Below are 20,881 nucleotides of genomic sequence, written 5' to 3' on the forward strand. Positions count from 1 at the left end.
GAAATTAGGGTTAGTCTCCAGATACATATCTAACACATCAAGGAGTCAGGCAAGTACAGGTCATGGACCAGTTTTGTGAAACTATAGGATATTCACCTTTCTACTTTACATTAGTCAAAGTAACCGGACTCACTGCTGAACTGCTGAGACTGTATTTTGGGAACTCTTAACATGCTTCACTGTGCTTAACAGTGGACTCAAAGCACAGGAGAAGTCATACTGGAAATCTGGCCAAAGAGAAAATACAAACTGGTTATTTTAAGTATAAATGTGAAAAGTCTAAATAAGAAAGCAAAATCGTGCAGACGTTGTTAAGATCCAGGAAGCAGAATGAATATTCTTTCTTCTATACATCAGATTGTAGAAGAACGGAAAAGAAATCTATGCTACTTTTTGGTCATACCTCAAAATCCAAATGTTCTGCCCATCACATATAAGTGCTTAGTTAAGATGGAAAAGGCATTAATTTTGTGGTATGGTACTTTATGAGAAGTTAGGCATCTTCAGGGGAGGGTTATTAAGACATATCCCATGAAGACTAGAGAAAAAATATAACTGTAATAATTGCATAAATCAACATTTCACTTTGAAGTGACATTCATTTTAACATGCAGTGTCTATTTAATTAATTAGCAATTGTTTTCCATACACAGTTTATGAAAGGTTGGCTCTGTCCTGAACTTAATGCTGAAATTCTATTTGGGATCCAGAGGAAATAAATCTAACTAATGATGCCTTTTTGTAGGGAGATTATTACATTTTGCAATTCTATAGAAAAAGAACCACAATGGAATATTGGCTCCACGTATAAATAAATAAGGGGTTATTTTGCTCCCAAATGTTTTCATTCAAATGACTGATCAGATCTCACATGTCAGCTTAAAAAATGTCTGGTTTAGGTCGTTACCAAATGACAGAGTATGATAAGCGGAATTATAGGAACAAGACAATGAGGCATTGTTGACACAGAAGATTGAGTAACTGGTTTAACAAAAGAAGTTCTTGGGTATCTATTGTATGTGCAACTAAGAGAGTTACTGGAGCTTTGATAATTTCTGCAAGGCTCTTTTCCAGCCAGCATCATTAACTTGAAGTAAATGAGATCATGCAGAAATGGGAAAGAAACTGAGGAAGAAACGATATGAAGAAAAACAGACACAAGATGATAAGGTTTAGAATCTTTGGCATTTTTCACAAACATTTTTGCTTGAAAATTATTAAATTACAACCTAGAGACAAAAAATAGTAAACTCACTATTCAATTAGGTCTTTTTACCTCAACTTCTCTTTACAATACATATACAAACCTAAACATACAAATTATGTAATAATGAAATACAGTCTTTAAATATAATTTGAACATAAAGATATTTGTGTACATTCTCTATATGCACAAAATCAAGATTCTTACTTGATAGATAGTTCTTACTTGATAGATAGTTGTGTGATGTGTAGGAATCAGATGCTAACGAGAGGATTCTGCAGTGACATTTTAATTTTTTTTATTTTTACTTTTTATTTTTTTGGTTTTCCAAGGTAGGGTCTCACTCAAGTTCAGGCTGACCTGGAATTCACTATGTAAACTCAGGGTAGCCTTGAACTCATGGCACTCCTCCTACCTCTGCCTCCTGAGTTCTGGGACTAAAGGCGTGTGCCACCACGCCAGGCTTGCAGTGACATTTTTTCAAGGAATGGGATCTGAAATAAGTTTTTATTGTCTAAGTGCCTATTCTGCCCTTAAGAAACACAAAAGAAACACTTGGACAACCAGAACATCTTTACTGTCTTTTCACAACATTTTAGCAATAAAAATGATCATGATATTTTGGTAAACCACCTCACTTCTTAGTTCTTTCATATTCTTACCATTAAAATACTCTTAGAATTCACTCATTCATCTGCCTTGGCATGGCCTTTCTGAGACTATATATTTTCATTTTGTTTTGGTAACAAAAAGTAAAATCACAGAAAAGTAAGATTTTAGAGCAACAGAATTCTCTCATGGAACACTTCTACTTACAAATAAGAGACCCTGGTGACATCTTGGGACAGTCATTGTCAGCAATAAGCCTGGATGTCAGCTGACATCCAATACCAAAGGGTCATCAAAAATTTTCAGGCTTATCATTTGGAAACACAGCTGAAAGATTTCTAAAATGTCTGGCTATTTCTGGAAATCTATGACAGTTCTTTTTATAATAAACATCATCTTTATAGATGGTTGCTGCTTAAGACTTAGACGCTTATGTGGCCAATAATATGAAGGAATGTGGGGATGGAAAGTGGAAAATAACTCAGTCTTATTTGTTTTTGAGACAGGACATCAGCATGTATGTGAGGCTATGCTATGATGCCCAGGTTTGTCTCAAGCTCATAATCTGCCTGTCTCAGCCTCTCTAGTGCTGGGATTTCATGTTTGTACCACCAGGAACAGTGGAAAATAAATGAATCTTAATGAGAATCTGTTGAAGTCATTATAGGCCATTCAGAGTCATCCTAAAATCAAATGGTCTCCTGGCAGTTTCCAAAGATGGTGTTCATCCACACCAAAGCCTTGCTTCATGTCCTGTTGGGGAATGGATAGGGGAGGGGGAATCTCACAGTTTCAGGCTTGGTGCTTTATGATGGTTGACAGTGTAGACATGTAGGACACCCATGCGTGCAGACAAGTGTGCATCTGTGCACATGAAGAAGGGGAGAATACAGATGTGGTAGCACATGGCAGGCACATCAGGACACCTCGTAACCTCTCCAGCAGCCATGAGAGTGGTGTGATCAGTCACACACACACACACACACACACACACACACACACACACTGTCCTGTACTAAAGTCTGTGAGTTTGCAGTCAGCTTTCCCCCTTAGAGAGTGCTGCGCTTCTTCCGAAGGGGGCTGTGGCTGCCGCACAGCTTCAGCTCTGTGTATTGCACCTGTGAAAACAAACAGACATGATCCAGGCGGTTAGGTAACCCTAGCTCACCACAGAGTGTGTTAATGGCTCCCCAAGGACAAAGCAAGGCGTAGGAAGAAAGGTTCAAAGGTAATGAGTCATTTTCTAAACACAGGAACATGGGGGGGGGGGGATTAATTGCAGGAAGGATTTGAGAAGTCATGCATCATCGCTTGAAACCAAAATATTAAAAGCAGATTTTTCAAATGAGGTGCATGGGTTTCTACCTGCTCTAGGCACTGCTATGCGATATTAATTTTGTGTGTGCCAGTTTTCAACCATAAGTAAACTTAATAACTGCCTCTAGGGAATGTTTGTCTTAATATGTGATGCCACAACTTACTGAGAATTATTCAGTTAAAAATTTCTAAAATCTAGGAGAAAATTTCAGCCAATTATAGACATTCAATTTAACCAAGAAGGGAAAAATGTTGGAATTGATATTAGACCACATATACATTATATATATATATTTCTCTTAAAACTGAGTTTCACTTGCAATATAATGGCAAAGATCATTTGTGGTAAATACAAGCTCACAGGGGATCCCCAGTGGCAAACTGTCATTGTGGAATTAGAAAGTGCCCCTGGTGAGACATGGAGGGAGGATCTTTCTAGCACATATTGGATGGTCCTCACATTTCTCTTCTGCTGGGTCTCTCTGTATTCATGGCACTACAAACGGGTGACAGCTGGGAGGTCTGGTTCTTGGACTACAAACAGATAATCCTTGTGTGTGGAGGCCGTAATGGAAGTGTCTACCCATCAAGGATGCTGCATGCGCTCACACTGCAACCCAAGTGCTAGCACATTGCAGAGACACTGCTTTGTTGTGTGGCTTCAATAGGTTGGCAGTGGAATGCACTTATTTAAACTATTTCATTACAAGCCACATGTGCTCACAATTTTCACCATTTGTATCAAACTCCCCAGGGACAGTATTCCCAGTCAGGAGTTAAGCTACACTTTGACAAAAGTAGATAAATGAAAAGAAAAAAAAAAAAAGTAGATATTTCCTTCCTTTCCAATGTTGTGTAAAGGTCTCTAAAGAGAGCAAGTGACTTAACTGTCAACTTACAATGCAAAACAAACAGAGGCTGGGTTATTAGTCTTTAATTAAGTCATACAAATGTTACAAAGTAAACTCATCTTTATAGGATGTGTTTTAGAATGTAGTTATATCATAAAGTAAAGGCTAAATAAAAACGGCATCACAAAGTCTATTTTAATCTAAAGAATGTTGAATGAAAGGGAAAGGAATTCACAGACCCCTGAGCCTCTGTAATCTACCTAGAGATGCTGGGAAATTATGTTATAGTGTCCCAATGGTGGCAATCGATACTTGATTTGAGATAATCTCGGGTAATATAGGAGTGTGCCTTTGGTCAGCTTGATGATACTTCAAGCCATGGTCTCCCCATCTACCTATTTAAGAATCACTCTTCTCTATTAGAGAAACTGATGCCTGCCCTCTGTCCTCTGGATGTCTAACAGACAAAGCTGCAGATCCTCACATGAGCCTATTTTTTTTGGCCATCCTGGCATTTGTTGCCTTTGTTAATCTTTGTGTATCCACAAAAATGAGACACTGCTGGACTAAGTGGCCATTACCTGTGAATAATACTTGTGATTGATCTCAAATTATTTCACACTATCTCTTTCTCCACGTGTATTAGAGTAAGTGGGGACTTTGGTCCTGGCATTCCTCAGTCTTTACAGAAGAGAGAATAGAAGGGAAGCTGAGGAGGTAATTGGAGCATAAAGGAATAAAAAGAATAATCCTCTTCTCTTCAGCTTCCCCTAAACTGTCTGCCAACTAGAAGAGGAAGAAAAATAAATAAAGCCACTGAGCATTGGATTTCATGCAACTCCACTGACTACATTCATCTTATCCTTCTTAGGAGGCAAGCAATCAACAAGGGGCAAACACCAGAGCACTGTGGCTGCTCAGTATGAGTTCATAGCTCTCTTTAAGGATAATTTTCCCCAATCATCTTGTGCTTTGGACAAAGGTGGGCTCTTTTTTTTTTTTTTTTTTTTTTTTTTTTTGGTTTTTCAAGGTAGGGTCTCACTCTGGTTCAGGCTGATTTGGAATTCACTATGTAGCCTCAGGTTGGCTTGAACTCATGGCGATCCTCCTACCTCTGCCTCCCAAATGCTGAGATTAAAGGTGTGTGCCACCACACCTGGCCCAAAGGTGTTTTTTATGCACACAATGTGTACACAGCCATGTTTGTACCATCATTAGTCTCCTCCCTGTTGTCCCCACTCTGCAGAGACCCTCCACATTGGGGAATGTGGGTTGTGTATTGGCTTTTTAATTTTTTTTCTCTCTTCTCTCTGCAAGCCATGACCCTTTAATGATTTTGTGATTCCTTATCTCAGTTACACAAGCAGTGTTAGGGTTCTTCAGCTCTGGGGCTGGCCAGACCTCTGCACTGGTGTCCCTGTAGGTGACAACCACTCATTACATACCTTTTGAATGTCTGATGGTACCCTGGAGAGGAAGTCCAGCAGCTCATTATTGTCAATTGAATAGGGATTGCGAAGCTTCTTAGTAAACTTATTTATGCCTGAAAAATCAAAACACAGAAGATATCTTTATTAGCAACCTATCTATCTATCTATCTATCTATCTATCTATCTATCTATCATCTATCTATCTATCTATCTTCATCATCCTCAATCTGTCATTGATCTTCTACCTATGTATCTATGTATGTATGTATGTATGTATGTATGTATCTATTTATCTACTATCTATCTATTTATTTATTTATCTATCATCATCATCTATCATAAATCTTTAAAATCTTGCCTGACAAGTGTGGGGCTATACACACACACACACACACACACACACACACACACACACACAAAATAGTGTGAAAACAATTTCAATACTTCAAGTCATACATATGCTGCTGTCATGAGGACTCATTCACAATGGTTTTTTCCTGAAGGAGGGAAGGAAGGACCAAGAAAGAAGGGTTCTGCCTCCTTCACTTGTGAAAATCCCATTACAATCTCAGCAGCAGAGCAGTAGAAACTAACAGTAAAGCTGGGGAACTGATTGGCTTTTTGGGGGTGTGCTGATTAACTGCCTTCTCGGTTATGAAAACAAATTTCCCAGAAGGGGAAATGCTTCCATTGGCTAAAGCAAATCCATTCTTGGAGGCTCTGGATAGAACATACTGTGGAGGAGGAGGAGGAGAGGTTTTGCCGATAGGAAGAAACTGCAGCCATCTCTCCTCCTCTACTTCCAACTCATTTTCACAGACTCCTCTTCTCTTACTGCAGAACAGAACTTGACATGTTGATTGTGCGTTGCTAGCTGTAACTGTGAAAGTTATTATTGGAAAATTATCATATTATGGGTGCTAACTTAATTTATGGACTACAACATTGGCACATGGAATTGTGTGGGGGGCATGGAGTACATGCTAGTTTAAAATCAGGACAACAGTAATTAGAAAGTGGTTTGATGTTCAAGGTATCAGCATATCATAGAGCCTCTGTCCATCTTTGGTGATATAACTTGGGCTCCTGGGCATGCCCAGACACACTCTGTCCATGGTTTCCTTTGTGGAGGGGAATTCCTCTCCTCTCCTCTCCTGAACCTCCTTTTGTCTTCTTGATATGCTCCTTGGAGCTGCTCTGCCTCTATCCACATCTCATAAGCTACAGTCTTTTCACCAAATGTCAATCCTTTTTTCATGTTGAGTTTTAGAAGCAGAAAGACTAGGTGGCCTTCTGAAGTTTTGCCACAGGGTGCTTGTTTAACAAGGATCATATCTGAAGGCCTGTCAGTCCCAATGATGCTGAATGAATTCTCAGCTTAGTTGTGCTCTGAATGGCTCCTACTCAGAAGCCAAGTTCAACAGTCCCCAACACATAAAAGGTTTGATGTTTCCTTTTGTTCATTAAATGTGACTTTGCTCTCATCTAAGGACTGGACTTCCTGCATGGCATTATACCTGACACAATGACAACCTCCAGTCCTTTCTTTGGGGGGTCAGATTTACATCTGCTTTGCAAATGGGAGCCAGCTATTGTTCATGAGAAAATGGTGGCTTGGTGGTTGGGCTGGTTAAGGATCTCAGCAAATGATCCCCTTTCCCTCAAGTCAAAGCTGCACTCTGCCTTTCTTCCCTCTCCCCCCACAGCAAGCTTCATGGTTCGAACTAAAATTCCCCCCAGCATTCCTTTAAACTAAAATACTCTCACTGTGTTATTCTAAAGACATTTAATTGTAGCATGGGCTTTTTGGCAAAAGAAAACAGACAAGGCAAAGTGATGAAGGGAGACAAAGACGTATTGAGAAAAGATATATCTTCTATTGTTAATTATATATAGTGTGCGCATCTGGAGTCTTTACAATGAACAGCAAGGCAGGGATAATATCACAGCCGATCAAAACACTGCATTCTTAGTCACTGAGAAGATTATAAACCTGCACAGCAGCTCAAAGGCACCCATAAAGGCAGAAGTAGTCCACAATGCACTATGTTTGAAAAACTTGGAATAAAATGTACCAGAGATTCAGATTGCATGGTTCAGACACATACTTTATTTTTCAAAGGTATTTCAGGCTTGACTATTTCAGTCACACTACCACATTATCACGCCCAAGTGTATATAGGCCAGCATAGACTCCTTGGTCATCTTTAAGAGCCAATGGGACAATGTAATAAAGGTTATGGTGCAGTCACACCTGTGTCCTAAATCTAGCTTTGTCATATAGCAACTATGTGATTTCAGGTAAATTTAGACTTTATTGGCATAAGACTTCTTATAATGAAATCATACAGCCTTGCTATATAGTTTCCAGGTTTGGTGGTAGGATCATGTTGAAAAATTTAGGCAAAAGGAGTATGTAATTTGTAAATCAATAGTTATTCAGGTGATTACAATTATTACTGAAGATGTCAATTATCTAAGATCACACTAAGTACCAATAAAAAAGTGTTTATAGTGTTATACAAAACACATACCACTACTTGGTTACATATTCAAATTTGCAAGTTGTACCTTTATGCACTAATTTAAGTGATCCAGATAAAGGGTATATCCAGAGCATATTTTGTTAGCAAATGAAAATCAAGTGAGATATAAACCCTGAGCAACAGCATTTGAGAAAAATCATATTATTTAATTATCCCATCTCATTGAATAGATCAGAGTAATGGTATTGAAACTTAGAGTAAAAAAAAAAAATCACTCAGAGAAATTAAATGGACTGCTTTGCATACTTGGTAACTTGAGAGTAACCATGTGAAATAAAAAATATCATTCATAAGGTACTTGCATTTGTAATGTGTAGCTGTAAGTATAATCCTTTGAGTTAGGAGTAAGACATCGGAGCCTTGCTCATTGTTTGTTCAATCCCAACTGCCTTTCATGTAATGGTTATTGTGGTGTTAAATGAAGATACAGGTTAAATAACTCATTGCTTATTCTTAAAAACAGCTAAGAACTTACTGTAGGAAATTCATATCTGATTTGGAAACAAAAGAAGTATCTGAGACCAGAACTGGTCAATGATAATTAGAATATCAATTAAAAAAAAAACAGAATAGAAAGAATATGGGAAGTCTCTCAAATAGAATAGAAAATGTGCATAGGATTGCACCTTAGGAAATGCTTCATCTTTTAATCATCATATAAGTCAGCAAGTTTTAGTAGAAAAAACTTCCTATGAAAAATTTTAGATATCCTTCTTAAAAACTAATTCTCATGTAATTTTCAGCAATCATTCTCCCACACAAGAGAAGTAGTTAGTCCAACAAAATGTCATGATACAGAGAACAAATACTGATCATGCATATTCATTCACTCATAAAATATTTTTCAAGTACTCATTAAAGACCAATTATTTCTACATACCTATGTTAGGAATTACAACGCTAAGGAGGGAAATATGTCACCTGTCTAAAGCTGGCTACAAATTTTCTGAGTTCATCAATATGTTCCAAATCAATTACAAAAATCAAGTTATTTCCATGGACTTATGTCAAATAATTCAGATACTTGAAACACTTCCAGGTAAGTATCATTTGGCTATTCAGAACATAAAGATCTAGCCCACATGATCTCAATACTTTGAGAAAAAAAAATCTTAAAAAATTAGGATCTTGGGGCTAGAGTAATGCCTCAGCAGTTAAGACATTTACTTGCAAAACTTAAGAAATCTGGTTCAATCCCCCAGTACCCACATAAAGCCAGATGCACAAGATGGATAATACTTCTGGAGGTTTTTATAGTGGCTAGAGGTCCTGGCATGCCCATTCTCTCTGTCTCTAACCCCTCCCTCTATCTCTATTTCTTGCATACCATCACAAATAAATACCAACTAAATAATGTTTCAAATAGGATCCTATTCATTTGTTTTAGGAATCAATAAAAATGAGTAATTTTTAGAGTAAGTCATCTGTAGGACTAGGGAAATAGTTCAGTTGGTCAATTACTTGACGTGCATGCAAGCATGAGGCTCTCAGTTTAATGCCCAGAGCCCATGTGAAAATGCTGGGTAGAGTAAGCTGTAATCTAAGCTCTGCAAAAGCAGAGACATTAGGATCTCTGAGGCTTGCTGAGCATTTAGCGTAGCATAATTTATAAGCTTCAGGCTAATGAAAAGTCTTGTCTCAAAAAGAATTAGATGGCATATCTAAGAATAACACCTGGGAACTTCCCATGCATGTGCACAAGAGAAATTTCAAGCCTACACTCACTAATAACTACATTATTTTGGAAAAGGAGACATCTTAATGGAATTGTAGAATATATTCCAGGATACAATGCAGATTTCCCATGTAAAGAGAAAGAAAAAGCTACCACTGATTATAAAGGCTTTTGAACAGTAAGCTACCAACTCTTGTCTAGAAGGTGAAACTATCAAAAAAAAAAGACAGAGTGTAAAGCTCAAAAGGTTAATTTGGGCCTATAAGAGCATAATAAACTCTATCTTATTCAACAGTTTTATCTATAAACTAGAAAACAAAGACAGAAATGTTTCATTCAGTTGGCGTAAAGATAGAAAGATGATAGTATATTAGGAAACAAAAATCAAAAGCCAAATTGATTTTGGTAAACAAAGAAAGAAGTTGGAATCTTGACAATGACAATCAGAGAAGTAAACACATCCAGTGGCCCCTCAATATCTGTGAGATTCACTTTTTATATGACTAACCATGGACCACATACATTAGCAAAAAGAAAAAAAAAATAGGACAGTGTTGAACATATGTAGACTTTGCCCCCTATGATTCCCTAAAAATACACAGGGAATAGGCTGGGCGTGGTGGCACATGCCTTTAATCCCAGCATTCGGGAGGCAGAGGTAGGAGGATAGCTGTGAGTTCAAGGCCACCCTAAGACTACATAGTGAATTCCAGGTCAGTCTGGCCTGAGATCCTACCTCAAAAAAACCAAAAAAAAAAAAAAAAAAAAAAGTTTTCTCTGCATTAATGCAGTATTATATATTCCTGGTAATTTAGGAATTCTTAAAATCCAGGGAAGAACATGCATAGGTTTTATAACATGCCAGTTTACATAATGTTGCAAAGTTTGCTTTATTCTCCCTGGATTAACAAATTGGCACCAGGTAGGTTTTGTGGAGTATAAGAAATGAAGGAAAGAGAGGGCCATTGAGTTTGCAACACAGTTTTGTGTTTTGGAAATGGCCATGGGCAGTGTGAAGCAGGTTTGCTGGATGCTTGCATGGAGACCCAGTGGAACTGTGAGAATGAACCATAGATTGCCGTGGAGACCCAGTGGAGCTGTGCGGACCACAAGATGACTGCTAGGGAAAGCTGCCGGCCCTGATGAAGTTTTCCAGGCTGTGAGTAGCCTAGCTGGAAGGGTGGAATTGTAATACCAGAGACTTGTTGCTGGTTAGAATTCTCGGACTTGGAGACTTGTCACTGACTAGAGTTGTTGGACTTGAAGCTACAGAGTTTGCCTCGGTTGTTTTAAATCTTGTATTGGTTGAATGTTTCTTTACTATGCTCAATGCCATGTTCTGCTGTTCTGCAGTGTGAATGTTTATTCTGTGCCATTATGGGTTTTGGGGGGATTTTTTTTTATTGGTATAATGGCTCAATTAAAAGATGTTGGATTTTTTTTATTGGTATAATGGCTCAATTAAAAGATGGGGATGTTTGAACACCACTGGAAATGATAAAAACTATGACTTGTAAAGATAGATAAATGCATTGCATTTTACATCATGTATGGTTATCAGTTTATGGGGGGGCAGGGGCACAATGTGGTGGTTTGATTCAGGTGTTCCCAAAAACTTAGTTGTTCTGAATGTTAGGTTCCCAGCTGATGGAGATTTGGGAATTAACACCTCCTGGTGGGAGTGTCTTGTTGGGGGCGGGCTTATGGGTGTTATAGCCAGTTTCCCCTTGCCAGTGTTTGGCACACTCTCCTGTTGCTATTATCCACCTTATGTTGACCAGGGGGTGATGTCCACTCTCTGCTCATGCCATCGTTTTCTCCTGCCACTGTGGAACTTCCCCTTGAGCCTGTAAGCCGAAATAAACCTCTTTTTCCCACAAGCTGTGCTTAGTTGGGTGATTTCTACCAGCAATGGGAAACTGACTGCAACGACAGGGAAGGGCATAGAACTAATTTCATGTATAAATAGAGAAAGTACTGTATCAGCCTTCTTCATGGAGGGATGGATGCATAGGAGCAATCAAGAATGCATAATGTTTAACAGTTGATTGTGATGCTCACCTGAACATGAACTTACATATGAATGGAACAGGCAACAAAAGATTGTAATTATGAGTCACATATGATTAGAGATAGATAACAATTTTAAGAACTAGGCTCTAAATAAGAAAATAATTGGATTTAAAAACAAATATTCATGAAAAATGAGAAAATAATGGGATTGTCTAATCTATACAGATGATATTCAGTATGTAAATTACTGGTGGAAATAGTTTTGAAAAATGTTCCCTTGTAATCAGTAGGCCTTTAGGAAGGCTCATGTTCTTTCTTCAGGATCAAAAGTCCCAGAAAGTAATGTTGGAAACCTAAAAACCATTGACAGGAATATTGATGATCAAGTACTAAATGAAAGTTTTCTGAGGAGGGGATTGGAATATGATTTTCTTTAAATTTGCCTCAAAGGAAAGAGCCTTCTTTAAGATTCTCACCTCCTTGTGACAAAGGGTCTATACTGCACTATAAACTCAAAATCTTTCCAGCTTCTGTCATTGTTACGATCAACTCCACTTTTCATCTAAATGACCAACTTGGGCATTCCTCGTCATCAGTGTGCCACCTTGGTGGATCTTCTTGAAGGTTGTAGAAAAGGCTTTCTACTATTGCTTATGTGTGAATGTGTCTGAGCAGTCTCTCACCCTTGTGACTGCCCTACCTATCCTGACATGGGAAAAATGCCATGGGGTAATGGAGGCAGAGATCATGGCTGCCAGCTTCTTTACCAATGGAGTTAGTCTCCACAGCAACCCAGCCATATACACAAAGTTTCACGTAGCTGCTTATGTTTTGCTCATGTGCTGGCTTGTGTGTGAAATTAATTTCAAGTATATCATTTATGTTTATTTCCCCTTCTTTTTTAAAGACCTTATTGTAGGCACACCAATTCCCTGCATAGCTAACAACTTCCTCTCCTTGCAGGTGCTGCCCAAGTAGGCACAGAATGTTGCTCTCTCATGCTACTGCTCCTGGACTTAAGTGTGAGGTGAGTTCAGTTCTTTCCTCCAGGGAAGATGAAGTGCCAGGAGCACTGTATGCAAAGGGCATGATGCAGGTGTATGCTCACTGTTTGTATCACGGTGCTTCAAGAAATTTACTGGGTTGCAACAATATTATGATTCAAAGGGAATTATGACTGGAAGAGACGAGGGGGAAATGGCATGCACAATCACATTCTTATTCGACTACAATTATGCACCAGATAAATATCTATGCTGATCATTCATGTCACTGGTCTTTTCAGTGAGGTCCTGGAAGTTTTTGCTCCCCAAATGCCTTCCTTAATCTCATGTTTAATTGCCCACAAGAACATACTTAAAGTTTACAGTTGTGCTGTAAATGAGTAATTAGTTTTTACCTGGAATTTCTTGTTAGCAAAAGGGCCATGTCAAACTTACCCCAGATTAAAATGATGTACCGCAAAGGAACCAAATACAAAGCGATAGTGGCAATGAGCAGCAGTAAGCAGGCCAGTAGGGAAAGGAATGGGACTGTCCAGTTAAATGTGCTGTAGACAAACAATAACCATGTCATTTCCTGTGATGTTTAACACTTGAGGGTCATCTTGTCACATGTCCTATTATTCATAATAAAATTCATATCATAAATGAACAGGTCTTTAAACACCTGGAGATTAATAAATGCTTCATATACACATTGAAATATCTCCTGGTATTCCATAGATAAGCAATTTTTGTGACTATTTCTTTTTTTCTAATTAATTTATTTTTATTGACAACTTCCATGATTGTAAACAATACCCCATGGTATTTTTCTCCCTCCCCCCACTTTCTACTTTGAAACTCCACTCTCCATATCCCCTTTCCCTCTCAATCAGTCTCTCTTTTATTTTGGTGATCATTTCTAAAAAATTAAATTTTAATTTCTAAAAAATTAAAAGATAAAAGTCTGGCAAGCTGATTAAATACTTGAAAACATTAAAGAGCTTACAAACATGATAGACAGTTCAATCACTAGAATCCATGTTAAAAAAAAAAAACACCTGTGGGTATTGCTGAATGCATTTATAGTTTCAGCACCAGGGAGACAGAGATAGGTGGATCCCTGGGGTTGGTTAGTCAGCCAGTCTAACCTACTTGTTGAGATCCAACCCAATAAGGGACCCTGTCTTAAAAAGGGTGATGGCACCTGGGTAGCAGCAAGAGATGCTACCTTTTGGTCTCCACACTCACATGCATGGATATACACCCACAAATGTGTGTACTCACAAACATGTATACCCATAAACATGTAAAAAAAACCCCACAAAATATGATGAAAGCATCACACCACCAGTCATCCTTGAACTTGTCAAAATGCCAGTGACTTTGCCTGCATGGAGGCAATAGATCCTAATAAAAGAGAGAAAAATAATGTGATTCCCTAATAGTAATTAAAAACTAGAATATTGGCATGTTGGCATTGTTCCTGGCCCTGTCAAGTCTATGTCATTTATATGTTAATGTTTTCCTCTTAGTGGATACATAGTGGACAGTATGTTACATTATTTCTGGGTTTTCATGCTTTTAGCTCTCTAATATCTTCCATTTTAGATTCTTTACTTTAAGAAACTAGTAATGCCATTAAATGGATGGGACAATTTTGGCTATAAACTGTGACCTCTAACCATAATACAAACCGCAACATTTCTATGACACTCAGGGTTCCTTTGGTTGTATCCATTACCTGCATAGACTTCCATGTAAAGGAAGCCCTAGGGCCCAGGTGGTGCACCTGACTGCACTGAGGACATGCTCCCATAGTTAAAGAAGCTCAGTTACCTAATGAGCTGTCACGATTGCCTAGACTGTTTTTTCTTACTGGTCTTTATTGTCATGGATGGATGTCCAGTGGTCCTGTGCTTTGTACTAGGAATACAAAGGACTTTTACATTGCTTTTCTTTGAAAAGGAATGAGGAGAGTTATAGACTATAATGTACTTAGTAATCCTGTCATATAAAAGTCTGTCTTATTTTACACAGAAGCAAATTAAAGTTGAGACTAAGTTACAACAATAATCCAGGATTTGGGCAGGTACTTGATTCTGTTCTACTTGCGTATTAATAGGTCTTTTAATATTTGCCCAATGAGAGGTAAGATAATACTTATTTGTGCACACTTAGTTTTTCTGACAGGTTTAACTTTACACAAATTTGTACAAATTTTAATATTCTTGTTGGTCTTATGAGCTATAGGTGGGACTACAGATTTGGTAGCAACTAATACCAGCCTCTTTTTATCTTGTAAAACAATACACTAACAGTACCTTAGAGTTAAAAATTGATATCTATTCTAGCATTCATTAACCATAAAGATAACCAGAAGTAAAATATTTAACTTCTCTCTGCTGAGTTCCATCTTATAAATATGAAAAGAAACAACGATATCTACCTTACAGAAATGTTCAGGTAATGTGATGAATTAACAGACATCACAAATTTTAAGTAATATAGAACATAGCTATTATTTAATGAGACATCATTATGTTTTGTTACTATGAAAAAGTGACATAAATATGAGAAGTTACATTTTTTTCAGGTAATATTTTGAAGGTAATAAATGGCATTAAGGGGACTGGGAGATGGCTCATGCCCTTAATTCCTTAATTGGGAGGCTGAGGTAGAAGAAACTGGAGAGTAGGCTGAAGTAGAGAATGAATTTTAAGACTTCCTAGCTAGATTGAGACTGTGTCTTAAGAAGAAAAAGGAAAGAAAGAGTATGAAACAATTCAAGTAATTTAGGATCATATCTTCCAACAAATGTCAAAACATAAATGGAGATACAGATGATCAAAAATGATTTATGGGGGCTGGAGAAATGGCTTAGCGGTTAAAGTGCTTGCCTGTGAAGCCTAAGGACTCAGGTGTGATTCCCCAGTGCCCACTTAAGGCAGATGTACATGGTAGCACATGCATCTGGAGTTCATTTGCAATTTGCAGTGGCTAGAGGTCCTGGCATGCCCATTCTCTCCCTCTCTCTCTCTCTCTCTCTCTCTCTCTCTCTCTCTCTCTGTCTCTCTCTCCTTCTCTCTCTCATAATAAATAAATATAATTTTTTTTAAGATTGATGAGGTTTGGGGATATGGCTCAGTGGTTGAAAGTGCTTGTTTGCAAAGCCTGACAGCCTGGGTTGGATTCCTCAGAACCCACATAAATGCAGAGAACACAAAGTAGTTCATATTTCTGGAGTTTGTTTGCAGTGCCAGGATGCGCTGGTGTTCCTATGATGGGCCGTTCCTTTATTAGAAAACTAGAATCTTGTGAAGATATTGGTTCTCCTCTACTTCAAGCAATCCTAATATCTCAATATCTGTGATGTGCAAGGGTAAGCTGTGCCATGTGTAATTGCTTTGGAAGATACTGGACCTCTCCCACTTTAAGTAACCTTAATAAATATCTCAGTGTCTGTGTTTGTATTGCTCTAGTTCAGGGTGACCTGGGATTCACTATGTAATTTCAGTGTATTCTCAAACTTACAATGATCCTCCTACCTCTGCCTCCTGAGTGTTAGGCTTAAAGGTGTGCACCATCATGTCCAGCTTATTTTCCTATAAATTTCATTTTTTTTCCTTATCACTTAGTAAAATTATATTGTGTATATGTACCACATCTTCATTAACCATTTATCTGTTAATGGGCATCTGGGCTCATTCCAAAGCATTTGATTGCCCACCACAGCTAAAATGTAAGACACTATTGCTGAAGACACCACAAGCTGCTCACACAGGAAATTGATAGAATGCACTGGAATTTAGAAGGAAGCCAGATCCCTGATGGCTAACCCTCATAGTGCTGGACATGAGCTGTTAGGGAAAATGGCTACCAATATTATGAATAAGCATGGGGTCCTGCTATATACAAAATCAACCTGCCAGACAAGATATACACAACTGTGCAGTAGTGGCTCTTGACTTACATGTGTAACCAATGGCTCTTATTGGATATGAGGCCAGTTCAGTGGGAAAGAACTCATAGCTGGTACAAGGAACCAAGTCAGAATTCTATGGAGACAACAGTCAGAGACTCCAGAGTGAAAGTCTCAGTAGTCTTTGACCAAAAAATATGGCCACATCTAATCAACATCTCTTTTAATTAACTATGTTTATTCCCTTTATCCCACACTGTTCTCACTCTTGGTTGGAAAATCTATTGTCTCTTTTACAGAAGGTAGAGAAAACCAGGGAGAACCAAAACCCATCAATATGATATGAAAAGATAGCTGACTATCTATCATGAGATGAGCCACCTCTTGCACATCAGCCAGGGTCCAGGTGACACCACAGAGGTAATGACAAGTTAAGCAAGAGTGCTGCTCTCACAGACAGCCTGACCATCTGCACCAGGGAGATGGCTGTAGACACTGAGGAAACTCAAAATGCATCAAAGCAGAAATCCAGAAATTTCCAAGAGCCCAACACCAAAGTAGATTTATAACACATCTGCCAAGGCTCAGGGAACATTGAAGAAGAGGGGGAAGAAAGATTGTAAGAGCTACATGGTGGGAAGGAGTATCCAGGGATACTTCTGATCCCAACAGTGACAAACTGCTACATTCATAACACATAGCCACATGATGAATGCCAATAACCCCACTGAGGAGGGCTCTCAGTGGATGGGGGTGGGGCAGTTATCATCGGCTACAGTAGAAAACGAGGGGAATGGAAACAACAGATAATTTGGCCATATAATAAAGTTTCTAATTAATAATAATAAACATTTAAAAAGTACAGAGAATGCATTTCAAGGTAATTTGTCATATTTAATAGTTACATTTTAAATGAGTCCTACATGTAATCTCCTGGCTTATATGTACTTATCCATGATTTCTTACAAAATATTTTGTAGTAAGGATTATAATTCCCATTCTACAGATGAAAACTCAGGGTTATAAAATTTAACTCAATTGGCTGAGATCCATGACTCCACATGTAAGTGATAGTGCTGAAATTTGTGACTCAGGATCCCCAGGTCACTACCCCCACTGATTGTGTTAAGTGTGAAACTTGTGGTATTACTTCAACTTGGGTGAAAGCCCCTGTTTTTAAGATGGAAAATGTAATCAAACAACCCCTAACACTCATAAACACATTAGAGTATTTCCTCATTTTTTCACTAGTATCATGAGGTGGGAATCTTCTACAGAACACCAAGACTGCTCTTGTCAGTCAAAGCTTTCCCATCTTGAAAACAAATGACTGGTAAGAGCATTTTCATAGATTGTTACTGTTTCCTAACTTGGGAGCTCCCCAAACTCTAGTCGTGAAACAAATGAGCTAAACTTCTTAATTAAAAAAAAATTCATGTGGCACATTTATACAATGGAGTTCTACTCAGCAGTAAAGAAAAATGAAGTTATGAAATTTGCAGAAAAATGGATGGACCTGTAAAAGACTATACTAAGTGAGGTAACCCAGGCCCAGAAAGCCTCATATGTGGATCCTAGCTACAGATGATTGGGTTTCTGCGTGAGAATGAAAATACTTAGTAGCAGAGGCCAGTAAGTTAGAAAGGAGACATAAAGGGAAGAGAAAGGAAGGGAGGAGTGTACTTAATAGGTTGATATTGTATGTATGTAAGTACAATGTTTGTGATGGGGAAGTAATATGATGGAGAATGGAATTTCAAAGGGGAAAGTGTTGGGGGGGAGGGAGGGAATTACTACGGGATATTTTTTTATAATCATGGAAAATGCTAATAAAAATTAAAAAAAAAAATCAAGGGCTGAGAAATTGCTTAGTGGTTAAGCACTTGCCTGTGAAGCCTAAGGACCCCGGTTCAAGGCTCAATTCCCCAGGACCCACGTTAGCCAGGTGCACAAGGGGGCGCACGCATCTGGAGTTCGTTTGCAGTGGCTGGAGGCCCTGGCACGCCCATTCTCTCTCTATCTGCCTCTTTCTCTCTCTCTCTCTGTTGCTCTCAACTAAATAAATAAAAATAAATTTAAAAAAATCAAAAACATCCCAATCATTCATTCATCCATTGTGCTCAACACAAGGTGAGGATAAGATTTTGTAAATTTCAACGCACTTAGTACAAATGATAATGGCCCCATCTAGGAAGGTGAGTGCTGACACCTTCTCTAGTTCCAACTCCACACTGCATTGATCATTTTGTCAAGGCAAAAGTTACTTTCTTTGTTTCTGTGTGAGGTACAAATTGAGTTCTTTGATTCTTCTTCCCTTAGAAACAAAAACAACTAGCCACATTTCTGTGGATTTTGTTTCCTGTCCCTCATACATTACTGCCTTACCTTGCATGTTTAAGCTTGTGAAAGCTCACTCCTGACCTCTATTTCCATATTTGCTCTTTCAGCCTATATAATCTTTGTTCCTTTTAACATGTTCCTCCAAGGTTTTATACAAAACATATCTATCTCACATTGCCAACAGTCTCAGGTCTCAACATCGTTCCTGGCCTGGACAGTGCTCTGTCACATGAATGTGCCTTCTGAGCTCCATTGGGAAGCATCTGTAAGGGTCATTTCCCTATTATCATAGATCTACCTTAATCTTATTAGCTTCTCCTTGAAGCTTTGCATAGCTCCTCAAGAGCACAGGTTGAGGGTGTCACTTGATAGTGATACATGCAGCATACATCACTTCTATGACCCATGGGAACTACTGACCAGGATAACATCACTGCTGTATGTGCAGCAATTGTTTCAAAATGGTATGTATACACATTAGACATTTTAATGCTATTACAGAAAATAGACAGTGAAAGCAAAGCATGGAGAAAATAAAGTTTATTCCGTGAATAGACAGCACCACAGATATTCTTCCCAACAGTAGCACAGGAGCCTTGTTCTAAGGGTTTTATGTAAAATTTTGTTGCCAAATATTGTGTAGAAATGTTCCTGGTTATTAAAAATGGAATTATAATAGAATTCCAAGAGAATTACACATGACATCCACTTAAATGCCCAGCGGGGACTTTAAGGTCACCACCATAATGAATGAATGGGCAAAGAATTAATAGGAGTGGAGCTTATGAGCCTTCCTGGACTGCAGCTGGGCAGAACAGTACCCTGTTCATGGGCTGAAAACCCATCCCAGGCATGGTCACTGCAGCTGTGCTGGACACAGCTGCCCCTCAAAAGCTCTGTAGAGTTGAGGGCCTGTTTAAATCACTTTGTCATCTTTTCCCATCAGACATATTTCCTTTTCCATGATTAACTGCACAACAACTATGTTTCTTATTTAGTAATGTATAAGAATGAAGACAGTTGTATCAAACATAATCTTCCTTCCTTGGCCATGCCCCCACTCCATATCCTCTTTGTCTTCATTGATTTTTTTCTTCCTATCCATTTTAAGGCTCTGTGTGATATGTCTTATCTCCAGGCATTGCCTGTGTTATGGGCATATTAAATTTTCTACATCTCTCTGCATCTTGCACCCAGTCTTGTGATTTGAACCTGTATGCAGGGCTCCCATATTCTGTGGACTACATCCCTCCATCTCTACCAAGCTCTCTTCTATTCTCAGAGATGTTGGTGAGTTGTTGCTTCTTCAGTCTTGTCCTTGGTCTCTTCTATACTTCTTTCTGAACTAGTCAGTTCTCCTCTAGTTTCTTATTATATTTCTATCGAGTACCAATGCTACTAAATTCTGTTTGGTTTTTACTGTTTTTCTCCTTCAATGAAAAGTGAGTCCTAGAGAATAATGACATTATTATACATATAGCAGAAAAGAATACTTGTTCAAATTCAAGCTCTGTGGCATTGTGATTCTGTGATCATGGACTGCACGTGTCATCACACTGTAGTAGCAGTGCATACTTAGTCCGACTCTTAGGCCACTCCACAAAGCATTCACTGTGTACCAAGGGCTTAGCACAGCGTCTGGACAACACGGTATGTGCTAATGTTGCTAGCTCCACAGTCATTAAGGCTGCTTTTTCCTCAACAAAATGAGTGAAAAGATGAAGAATTTTCTGCTCACCTCATCTTCACTTATATTATCAAAATGTTTTTGTCAAACATTTTTAACCCTATGATAAATAATACTATATAGAACCTTGAAAACAGAGCACACAAGACACCAACATGTGTGATAAACAGTTATGCACCTCTAGGTTACTTTATTCTCAGACAACAACAGTAGAAAACACAACATTAGAATGCAAATTTTAAAACCTCAGCAGATCTGTTTGAAGATAGTCATTGATCTATTTTTAACCAAGCAAACACTGAGC

General features: G+C 38.4%; 1 protein-coding gene across 3 annotated transcripts in view; it reads right to left on the reverse strand.

Annotated features, from left to right (window-relative positions):
- Positions 1-1,692: 1,692 nt before the first annotated feature.
- Positions 1,693-20,881, reverse strand: part of Mctp2 (multiple C2 and transmembrane domain containing 2) — a 248,963-nt gene continuing 229,774 nt past the window's right edge. For all 3 annotated transcript variants that reach the window (XM_004658162.2, XM_045146215.1, XM_045146216.1), the window contains 3 exons: positions 13,085-13,194; positions 5,427-5,524; positions 1,693-2,931 (listed from right to left, as the gene is read on the reverse strand). In XM_004658162.2, coding sequence (XP_004658219.1) covers positions 2,863-2,931; positions 5,427-5,524; positions 13,085-13,194 — 277 coding nt within the window. In that variant the 3' untranslated portion in view covers positions 1,693-2,862. The remainder of the gene's footprint in view (positions 2,932-5,426; positions 5,525-13,084; positions 13,195-20,881) is intronic.

This window comes from Jaculus jaculus, chromosome 3 (genome assembly GCF_020740685.1).
Source record: "Jaculus jaculus isolate mJacJac1 chromosome 3, mJacJac1.mat.Y.cur, whole genome shotgun sequence".
In the NCBI taxonomy this organism is placed as follows: domain Eukaryota; kingdom Metazoa; phylum Chordata; class Mammalia; order Rodentia; family Dipodidae; genus Jaculus; species Jaculus jaculus.